The 11,710-nt window shown below is 38.0% G+C and overlaps 1 protein-coding gene across 1 annotated transcript; it reads left to right on the top strand.

The window, feature by feature from the left end:
* Positions 1–349: 349 nt before the first annotated feature.
* LOC144016638 (charged multivesicular body protein 1a-like) lies at positions 350–10,710 on the top strand. The gene is made up of 6 exons (XM_077517977.1): positions 350–509; positions 3,802–3,821; positions 3,911–3,988; positions 7,570–7,716; positions 8,044–8,172; positions 10,498–10,710. The coding sequence occupies exons 1-6, from the start codon at positions 503–505 to the stop codon at positions 10,693–10,695; spliced, it is 579 nt and encodes a 192-aa protein (XP_077374103.1). The 5' UTR covers positions 350–502; the 3' UTR covers positions 10,696–10,710.
* The last annotated feature ends 1,000 nt before the right edge of the window (positions 10,711–11,710 follow it).

Raw genomic sequence — 11,710 nt, 5'->3', positions numbered from 1 at the left:
AAATATTAACTTTTTACTGCTGAAAATGGCTCAATGAGTCAATTACCCTTTTAACGTCCAAGGGTAGAATTGAATGATGTATGACAATGACTTGTGTAGCCGTTTTAAGCATTAGTAGTTATTATTTCGCCATTATTTTTAGAGACTGACGTTATGCTGGTGAGCACTTACGCAGGTCGATGTTGTGTTTTGTTAGACGTAGTTACGGAGCTGACAAGGCACGATTTTCCCCACAGCTCGATGACGTCTGTGCCTCTCTTTCTGTCTGCCTATGCGTGGGGCACCGAAGCCAAAGAAGGAGGACCCAAAGGGAAATTTTCTGTTGACACTAGGTGGCAGTATTACTCCACAAAATGAAGCAAACGAACGTGATGCACGCTAGCGAAGAAGATGATTACGTCACCTTTAGCCCAGGAAGTGTTGTAGTGTACAGTACTGGGTAAAGCTAAACAATTCAAGGCGGTTGTTTTTCATCAAGAAATAATTAGGCTTACGTTTCGACATGGACGGTAGGTTATTATTTAACAGTTTATAGTTTTAACCTTCACAGGAACACAACTATTTTGACACACATAAGGATTTTATCTTTGTTAGCTTGGAAAGACAGTTAGCAAAGATGCCGTGTTAGCATTTCATGTCATTACAGCTTGTTTCCAATAATGACAAGGAGCCAGATGATGTATAAACTTTCGTTAATGTCTTAACCTTGGCTCCCCGAGTCTGTTCTTTTTAAGAAAGTTATGAGCAGAGTTATTTGTGAAGTTGTCGCATCGACAAACATCACACGTAAACATTTGCAATGAATCTCTTCCATGCTCCTGTAGTGCAGACAATTGACGACGCCAGGAATTAAAAATCATACAAATATTTATTGATGTAATGTGGAGAGTGGGACGAAAACGTATGTGAAGCCTTGGAGTTTCTGCATAATTTCGTCATAAAATGTTGAAAAGGATAAATGAACAAGTGTTTGTTTAAATTAACGCCACACAGTTTTAATATTTTTAGGGATGGGCCAAATACCAGGTATTTGTATCAGCATACCACATCGGACACCCTCTTGTGGTCCTTTTTCGATTAGGAACTAGAAAGGGGAAAAAAGTTATGTTGTCAAGTCATCTAACCAACCACACAGGTTGTTAGAGTCAACTTCAACACATTTTAAAATCAAAATAATACTCACAAATCAAATTCGACAATCCAGATTCCAATGCGTTTCAATGAATAGAGATTTCAATCACCAAATTGAGCGCAATTGATTGTCTTTTTAAATAATTTGTCAATTTTTGGGGGGGGAGGAGGAGGGTTGTTGCTTGTTTAAGGCTCCTGCAAGGAAAAAAGGCACCCCATTAGGGCTGGGCAATAAATCGAATTAATTTGATACATCGTCATTTTAAAAAATCAAATCGTTGAAAATTTGCTAAATCGTGAAATCGAGTTTTGTCTTCTGGATGATTAAAAGCTGTTGTTTTTATGTTCTGTTACATCCGAATGCTTTTATGTGTTGTAATGTTTCACAAGTGGCAGAATGTTGGATGGGTGGTTTACAAGATATATGGACATTAGCTACCAACTACTTAATTGTGGCATTTAAGCACAAACTATGAATGTTAAGATTATTTTAAAACTAATCTAGAATCAGTATACGTTACTGGTGTCTGAACATTTTGCACAGGAATTATTTTTGAATAAATGAAACCTTTAAGTAAACGTTTGTTGGATTTATTAGGTTAAAATCGTAATCGTCCTGAATGATTGCAAAAATCGAGATTTTATTTTTTGGCCATATCGCCCAGCCCTACACCCCATTCCTGTATATTGAGACAACCAGATGAACCAGTTTTTTCCAGTGCAGGCGGACTTGTGCCACCTGTGCTGCATCCTCCATAGCAACTCTGTTATTGGAGATTGCATGCGTTTTTTGTCATGGGGAAATTTGATGTATCAGAAGTACTAGCGGTATCAGTGACTTTTTACGAGTAAAAGTATTCGTACTGGTATAAAAAAAAATTGTATCACCACATTATTGAAATAACATTCTAGAGGTGCATATAAATCCTTAAAGATTATGAGGGATTTTCTTTTCTTTTTTTTCTTTTTTTTTTTTTTAAAGTAGGGCTGTGAATGAATCACAGTCTGACTGTTTAAAACATGGTTGAAAGTTGCTGGGTGGGGGTTCACAACTTAAGCCAGTGTTCATCTCCTACACGCTCAAAAATTAGAAAGAGTGCCATCTCCTCATATTCTATGAGTGCGTTTGGAAATATACTCCAAGCGCACTCTGCGCCACTCCAACCATTCAGAGACTCAGGAGTGTTTTTCATAAGTGCTGTACGGTTATTCAGGTTGCCACAAAAGAGTGCTTCGGAGCAAGCTCTGGGCACTCCACAACCACGTCAAGCAGTGAAGATGGAAACATTTCAAGAATGAACTGCTGATTGGTTTACTTTATAACAAAGGATGGATTTGGAGTTAATAGCGTTTTCATTGTCTGACTGGAAGATATTCTGCTGCTGTGGTGTAGAAGTAGTAGCAGTAGAACAAATCGGGCGCGGGGGGTGTCTGACAAACTTGTTACCAATCAAAGGAGTCAGCTACATTGTCTCTTAGTTGAAAAGATGTTTGGAACGTGTGTGAATATCTTGAAAACTGTTTGACTTCTCAGGAAAAAAAAACGCACGTGCCCACTCATCCACAAATACACCTTGGAGGTGCACCCAAATGTTTCACTGCATTGCATTCAACACTGCAGTTTTTTACGTTGACTCCTCTTTTTAAACAGAATTGCTACCGATCTTTTTCGGCAATATTATTATTAACTGGTAGATGATTAACTAAAAATGTGGTCATCATAGTTATTTATTTTAATCACAGTTCCCCAAGACAACTACATGTATCTTACTCAAAACTAGTATTGGTGGTTGAAGTGGTCAATGTTGGTTAGGATTTTTGAACATGTAGGGCAGTGGGCACCATTCAAGAAGTTTTCAGTGGTTCTTATCATCCCCAGTTATTTGATGTGTGTGGTCACTCATCTTGGCCTGTCTTAAAAACACATTTTTTTAACTATATGCTTTCCCAAAAACTATCATGATAAATAACATTGTTGAGGTATTTTTTAAATTAAAATGTAAAGGAATATAATAGATACATAAAAATAAATAAAAATAGGAATAATAGACTCACTCTGTTCACAAAAAAATGCACTGACATAACAGACTACACAGGTATTCAGGGTCACTAATACCTTTCCTCTCCTACCCCTCGAAAGGCTGGTCACACTGGTGCAACCTCCTACTATTGAGAAATTGGGGTGCCTGGGTGCCCAAATTGGTCTCAGCTGTATTTGTTGTTCTAGAAAATACGTTTACATGAAAACCTGTTCTCATGCAGACGTTCCACCGGTGGCAAAAATTCTAAGGGTTGTCTTAAAAACAAACAAAAAAAATACTATGCCGATATGTGTCTACATACAGAAAACACAAGTCCATCAAAAAACGAGAAGATACACAGTGCTGTGTCATCGCTGACAAGGGGGACGGAGGACGTTGACACCATCCCTGACCCCAAGTATAAGAGGGGATGGGAACCAGAACACAGTCTCTCAGAACCTTCTCGCGCAAAAACACGAGGGGCTCTGAGGGATTAAATAGGGTTCAGTTCAGTTCAGTCAGTTCTAATTTAAAAGTGAAATAATTATTTTATGATTAATTTCCCTTTAGTTGTCGTGCAATGGCATTTAAAATGCCAGACTGTCCTGTTTGTATGATATCCTAATTTAGCCAATTTGTCTTTCCACAGACACACTTTTCCAGTTAAAGGTATGTATTCAATATTTCGAGGAAAAAAAACAAAAAAAAACTGGCATATGTACATTAATGTCTTGCTCATGTTTCTCTTTGGTTACTAGTTCACCTCCAAACAGCTGGAGAGACTCGCCAAAAAGGCCGAGAAGGAGTCTGAAAAGGAGCAGGCTAAGGTCAAAAAGGTGAGCAAAATCCTAGTTTGCCATTCTTTTAGATTCACTAAAGGTAAGCTACTGCACCAACTAGGGGTGTGAATTGCCTCGTACCTGACGATTCGATCCGATTAATCCCAATACGAATTTATAAGTCGATTGTTGATTTTTTATTTTTTTTTTACTCAAATTTAGAAAATACTATTCAGTAAACTTGTACATGTACACTATTAAGATTTGTACGAAAATGTATTATTTATTTATCTGAAACTTCAGTCATAACTGTGAGCCACTGTATTTAACAAACAGGTTGTAATCAGTTTCATATTTGAACGGCTTTGAAATAAAATATGTTTGTGCTTAATGTTTCATTAATTAATATAACATGTTTCCATGATTAAAGGAAGGCTCCTTTAATTTTACATGTATGGCTTGATCGGCAGTAAATAGTTAGTTTAGCTACGAAAAATGCATAAGAGCTGAAGAATACACCCTTATATTGATTTATTTAACTTTTCTTCAACATAGAAGTACTTCCGTGTTGGAACGCCCCCGAGTGGTGACGTAACAAGTGTGTATACTCGCTTGGCGAACAGTAGTTCACGCAGACATAACAACGAGGAGGACACAAACTGTCACTTATGCCTTTGTGCATTGCAAAATTTTGCAAGGCGTCGGCAAGGAAAAACCCGCGAGACCCCCCTAAAAAAAAAAAAAAAAAAAAAAAAAACACTTGAGTAGACAATGGTTTGTTTGCTAAGTGCTGTCAACCTCCCGAAGGACAAGCAGGCGTGCGCGCAGCGAACATTTCAGGCATGAGGACTAAGAAAATATGTTACAATTTGAGATGGGGTACGCCACACGCCTAATACTAAAGCCCAACGCAGTACCGAGTATCTTTAAAGAACCAGACGTGGGAAATAATCAAGCCGATGGAGGATCTCTGGCGGCTACTTCCGCAACTGCTAGCAACACGGAGCCTTCACTCTCACAACAGCCGGCACAAATCGAGGTCTCCCTACGGCCACTGAAAGATCTCGGAGAAGCGAAGCAAATTTAAAGCGAAAGGTAGGCATGTTTAGGGGGTGGGGGGGCATTCGTTATTATACTGCACGGACTGTTTTATTTCATAATTCATTTGAGTGTGAACATCGTCAAGTACGGGGACGAGGACGTTATGTTTTATTAGCTCGTAAGTTGTTTATACTTCACAAATTGACCATGTTCATAATCTTATTTTACCAAAAAATTTATAGAATGTGGATTAGTGTCATTATCATGTGTCGTGTGCGACGTACTACATTTGTGTTCTGTCCCGCTGTTCTTCCTGTGGTAACCAGCCTAGGTAACGGCGTCTCGCATTTCCTTACTTCATTCTGTCTATAAATAAACACGGTTAATACACAACCTTCTTGCAACCTTTCGTTTACATCATCGGGACGCTACGCAAAAAAAGAAAAGAAAAAAAACAGCTAGGGGAGGTTGGGCGCTGTAACGATGATACATTTAATTTTACTATTTTTTCTTTTTCCTGAAATAGTTCGTCAGTTCCACACGTTTTGCATTGCTCGTGCTGTGTGTCACTTTACCTGTTGGATATTGGCAGTTGAGATTGTCCGCAAGGAACCGATCCTCGAGTTCTTTCATTTCCAGCCAGCACACATTCATTAGCGGATTGTCCATTCCTGTGCAGCTCCCGCACCACCCCCCCGCCTGATTCACTCGTTCGTTAAAGTTTATTTTGTGCCCGAAAAGACCATCTGGCGCCACAACTTTCACATCCAAGGCAGACTTTCCTTCGGTAGGGTTATTTTGTCGTGTTGGATCGAAGCGATAAGGTTTAATCCTTCCGGGTTTGACGCTAGATGCACGGCTGCGTTGCATAGTGCTTCCATAGTGTAGCGTTTACACACTAGTGACGTAAACATCCGGGTTATTTAGTCACGTGTAACAAACATGCCGGCGTTCGATTCATTTTAACATCGGTTTAAAAGTTATTAAATGTACATAAAAAAATAATCACGTCACCAAATTAATTATTGAAAAAGTAGCAACTTTTTGCTGCTAAAAATGGATCAATAAGTAAAGTGTTCCTTTAAGGTGTGAACCCTAACCCTAATTAAGACATTTTCTTGAATATTTTTCCATCAAAAATGGACGTTTAAATAAAAATCGATTCGGCCGCCTATTGAATCGATTCGAGAATTGCGTGATGTAATATCACGATATATTGCCGAATCGATTTTTTTTTAACACCCCTATCACCAACTATAATTTGGCCTCATAACGATCCTGATCATTAGAATCAGGTGTGTTGGAAGACAGAAACATCTAAAACCTGCAGAACTCTGGCCCCCTGAGGACCAGGGTTGGGAAAGCCTGACCCACTGTATATATTCCATAATCCCAATATATAATTTTTCCTTAAAATTGTTTGAAATTAATGGCATTTGTCTTTTCTTCTGATTTCTAGTTCCTGATTATAAAATATTCACATGGGGATGGCCAATACTGATATTGGCCCCAGTTGCAAGTTGAGAAAGGCTGGATATCGTGCTAATACATTCAAATCCTTGGAATTTCAGCCTTCCAGCAGTACATATTCTCTTGTCTTTTATGAAAACAGACTGATTATTGAATCAAAAGTGATTTGCAAACATGTTTTTACTGTAGAAATTAACAAAGATCAATATTTTTGCTTATTTTCTGACATGTGACAGACCAAACCTATAACTGGTTCCTAATCAATTTACAGGGAAAAAAAGTAAGTCAGTTTGATTTGCAGCCGTAATTTCATTTCAATAAGCCGTAATTAACATATACCGACCGGTATTTGACCCTGAAGCAGCCCCAGAAGTGTATATCAAACTAGTAACCATTCACATAATTAGTACCCAAGATAGTCTCGCTCAGTTTCAAGAAGTTTGGCAACTACAGCATTACTCCCTTGTGTGTTTTTATTTTGTTTGTTGCTTAAGGGAAATGGTTTTACAATAGGACTGGGAATAAAAATCAACTAACTTCGTTTAGTCAGACATGAAAATTGATCAACACAAAACATTCTGCTTCAAAACTATAATAATTTTAGAACCATATTCTCTGCACCGAGAACCAATGCTGGACGTACTCTTCCAGCAACAAGGCTAAAACAGCATTATGCCCATGGTTTGGTGTCACTTTATTTGAACGTTTCAGAGAGTTATACGTTGTTTAGCAGCAATTGCATTGCGGTCATTTTTCCAGGTTGATCTAATCTAGCCAATTGCATATCATGTCACAGCATGAGGTAGAGTCAATCACAAGTTGGCATGCCGGGGACCGGGTGCAACACCTCATATGACTGCTTTTCTTCCAGGTCCTTTTTATGTATTTACTAGCAAAGTAACAACCCTGTTTTAAAAATTTATTAAGTAAAAAGTGCAAATAATTGTGTTAAAATGAATGGATAAAGTAGAAAGTATAAATGAAATGGTACAAAGTACTGAAAACAATACTCAAGTGCAGTGACCATTTATTTGTGTTTTCTTGCTTCTCATCTATTAAGTTTATGCATAACATAAAATTAGAGCAGAGTTCTAATATTTGACTTGCGTGTCATGCTCTTCCCACAGGCTTTGCAACAGAAGAATGTGGAATGTGCTAGAATTTATGCTGAAAATGCCATCCGGAAAAAAAATGAAGGTCTGAACTGGCTGCGCATGGCATCTCGAGTTGACGCTGTGGCCTCTAAAGTCCAAACCGCTGTCACAATGAAATCAGTAAGTTAAGTGCAGTACATTTGAATTGAATTTGTAATATATGTACAGCTGTGCATGCAATATTGCCCTCAGCCAAATTTAAGTTAAAGATACATGACTTTTGTTAGCACTTGGGAGACTTATGTCACGTTCTTCTTAGCTTTACAGATGTACCGTTTGGGATTTTTAACTTTAATGACAGATCATTGTAAATATAAATGCATAGATTACACATTTGTGAGATGCATGGGAATAACCAAGCTAATTTGTCTTATTCTGCTGCTCTATAATTACTTCAGGGATGTCGTGTATGATAGATACAAATCAATCTTATACGTTCTTTCATAGGTGACTAAAAACATGGGCCAGGTGACCAAGGCTCTTGACAAAGCTCTGAACTCTATGGACCTACAAAAGGTCTCTGCTGTCATGGATAAGTTTGAAAGCCAAGTCCAGAACCTTGACGTCCACACTTCAGTAAGTGGTTGCAACCTCTGTTCAGCCTATTCTTTCTTGTTGTGTATTTTCCATCAAGCATTTAATGACGTGCTGTCACTATGGTAATTATTCTATCAAGTATTCGCCCATCCCCCAACTAGCGATGGGTACCGAAGACTGTATTTTTTGTAGTATGGACTGATCTGGTCGGTGCTTTCGAGCAACAATTCACGTAAAATCAAACGGTTCCTTGTTCCGGTAGCGAGACCACGTTGGGTACATTCAAATGATTAATTTCATCCCAATTATTAAATATATTACGTTCTTGAAAAACAACTGCACAAGAAACAAAGATAACACAATTATTAATATATATATGTGCTGTTAGTGTTTAACTTCATACCTTGTGTTGCACAGAACATTGCTTCACATTGTTTTTTTTGTTGTTGTTTTTTTTTAATCATAATGTGTATTAATTATACTTAAGTAATTGTAAAATGATATACCTTTATTTTTACAATTCTTCTGTGGCTCATTTATTTAAATTTTACATTTTTGTTATTTGTCAAGTTTTATACATTAAAAAGTAATAGTGAAATAGATTTTTACAAATATATTACTGTTATAAACAACGATGAACATTTATTACCACCCAAATAAATAAAGAAAGAAAGAAGAGTAAAAAAAATAAATAAAAAAATACCAAAAATTGGTACCGCAGAGTACCGGTTTCGATTCCCAGGTACTGAGAGTTGGAACAGTACCGGTTCAAATGTGGAAAGTAACCATCCTACCCTCAACCCCACCTAGGTTGGATACAAGTTGAATTGAGTGGATCTAAGTAAGATATCTTCTATACATATATGTATTAAACAACACCAACAAAATTAGCCTGTGCTAAACAGTTTGTAATCGCGAATAGCATTAGCGTGCTAGCAATTAACACTTTAGGTAAACAAACACAAGCTAACATATAGTTGACACAAGGTTTCCCCCAGACAACTTGCTAAAACCGGTGGTCAGGGACAGATGGACAAAATTCCGTCTCGGATAATCTGTCGGATGGGTGGGGGACGGGGGGTGACGAATTGCATGCCCAAATCATATATCATGTTCGTCGAAGTGGTGGGTCGGGGTGGCGAAAATCATCCGGTGAATACTATTTGTCGTTGTCATTGAGGTGGAAAGTCAGTGTGCACAAGTTCAAAATTATTATTATTGGACTGTGTAAAGAAAGCCTGGTGGAGCGCTGGGCTTATAAAACGCTGGGGGAAAGCCTTATATCTACATTACATATGTAATAGTGTCTTAAAAGTCACTTACAAACGATGCTTCAACAGTATTCAATGAGTAAACAATGGTAGAGTTAGCTGTTAGTGACATGGGGTCAGTAACTTCCTGTTCCTGTCTTCTGGGCATGTTTAATGTCTGACTTCCCTCTATTGGTCAAGTTAGAAACACTTAAAACAGAGTGGCAGGTCACCGTATATTTTGGAAAAAATACAGCCCAAGTGGTTTTTAAGATTTTCTTAACTTCCTTTACTGTCTTTTGGGGAAGCTCAATGTACTGTATTGTCTTTAATTAAAAACCCACTAAGTACTAAGAGGCATATTCTCCCAGGTGCTTAAGACAAAAAAAGCCTCTCTGCGCACTGTGTCACTAGTATGCACCTTCATGAAATGTATGCACTCTGGGTGGATCGATTATTTAAATGAGGGCGACCTCTGTCTTAATCTAGCCGCGCGCGCCTATTCACCTAGACACGTAAGCATCTTATCTCTTGTGCGTGTGCCCAATGGCTGTGTATGTGCGCCTACTATTTTTGCAAGGATGGCCAAAGGTGACATCACTGTTATATTGAAGAAAGCATCAGCGCCAGTTGTTGCGCACATATTTTCAGGTTACGCATGATGGGCATGTCAGAAGCCGAGACATGAGAATCGCTTTCTATTTAGAGTTCGTAAGAAAGGCATGCAAGCAATTGACTTAAGCGCAAACGGGAGAATATGTCCCTACGTAAGTGAGCATTTTTAAGCAAACAAATAACATATGCCATTCGGCCACTAGATGGACAGAGACAAAGAAGAAATAAAGATTAGATCACAGCCGCCAATTTAAAACTGTGTGTATCTGCAAAAGAAGTCTGGATAAAACATGAACAACCCAAACATGGTTCCAGCTGAGCTTCGAGGCAGAAAATTTTAGTCGACCTATTTTTTAAAGTCGACTTTTTTTTCCCAACTCTAATTTGATGTGCTTTGAACTGTCTTTGCAGACACTCTCATCAGGTTTTGAGGACATCTGAATATATTTGTTGTTGTCATTGTTTTTTTTTCTTTCTTTTTTTTTCCCCCCAACACCAGGTAATGGAGGACTCCATGAGCTCTGCAATGACACTGACAACACCACAAGAACAGGTGGATGACTTGATCCACCAAATCGCGGAGGAAAATGGCCTGGAGGTGATGGATCAGCTCAACAAATTGCCTGCAGGATCCACCTCAGTGGGTGCAGAGAGTTCACGTAGTCAAGAGAAGGAAGACCAGCTTTCTAGACGGTAAGGGCCAGTTTGGGTAACGTAAATATTTTTGATCAAATAAAACAATAACCAAGAATAAGTCAGGCTAGTCTCAATTCAAAGTCAAGTCAGTCGCCAAGATTGCTACCGAGGGCCAACTGCAAAATAAAAGCTATGTAAGGCACAATAATATTTTATATATATATATATATATATATATATATATATATTCATGAGTCTAGCGAGGGTCAAACTCGGCAGGCTAGTCGTGCTAGACGAATGTAAACAGTGTACTAGTGAGATATCTACTGCGCTAAATCTACTAATTGTGTCCAAGAATGATATCCCTGGTGCCACGTTCATTGGTATAGACGTCGTAGAAGATACTAATGTTCAATTGAAGAAATGACTTGCGTGTAGAGGAAAAAGACGAGGAAAAGAGCTGACATGATCCACAGGTAAAGGTTTTTTCTTATTTTTTTTCTTTTTTTTTCTCTCCCCCTCAAAACATCGTCCTATCCTTCCTTTACCACCATATGCCCTGTCTGTCATATCTGGTTGTCTTATGTCTTTGATAGTTGTTGAAGGTAAATTTTTATTGCTTATTTTGTGTATGTGTGTACCGTAGGGGTGTGACTTGCCTAGTATCTGGCGATTCGATCTATATAACGATTCATAGGTCACGATTCGATTTGATACTGATTAATCCCGATACTAATCTGTAAATTGGTGATTGCGATTTTTTTTTTTTTAACTCTAATTTAGAAAATACTAATGAGTAAACTTGTACATGTACACTGTAGGATTTGTAGGATAATGTATTTAACTGAACAACACTGTATTGAACCAACAGGTTGCGATATTTCACGTTTGAACAGCATTAAAATAAAATAGTAAGGCTTAATGTTCTATTAATATAACCTTCCATGCTTAAAGTGTGAACTCTAACCCTAAGTAAGACTTTTTGTTGAATATTTCCATCAAAAATTGATGTTTAAATATTGATTCCGCGGCATATTGAATCGATTCAAGAATTGCGTGCTGTAATATTGCGATTT

Source organism: Festucalex cinctus, chromosome 3 (assembly GCF_051991245.1).
Source record: "Festucalex cinctus isolate MCC-2025b chromosome 3, RoL_Fcin_1.0, whole genome shotgun sequence".
Classification (NCBI taxonomy): domain Eukaryota; kingdom Metazoa; phylum Chordata; class Actinopteri; order Syngnathiformes; family Syngnathidae; genus Festucalex; species Festucalex cinctus.
This window is presented reverse-complemented; position numbering and strand designations above follow the sequence as displayed.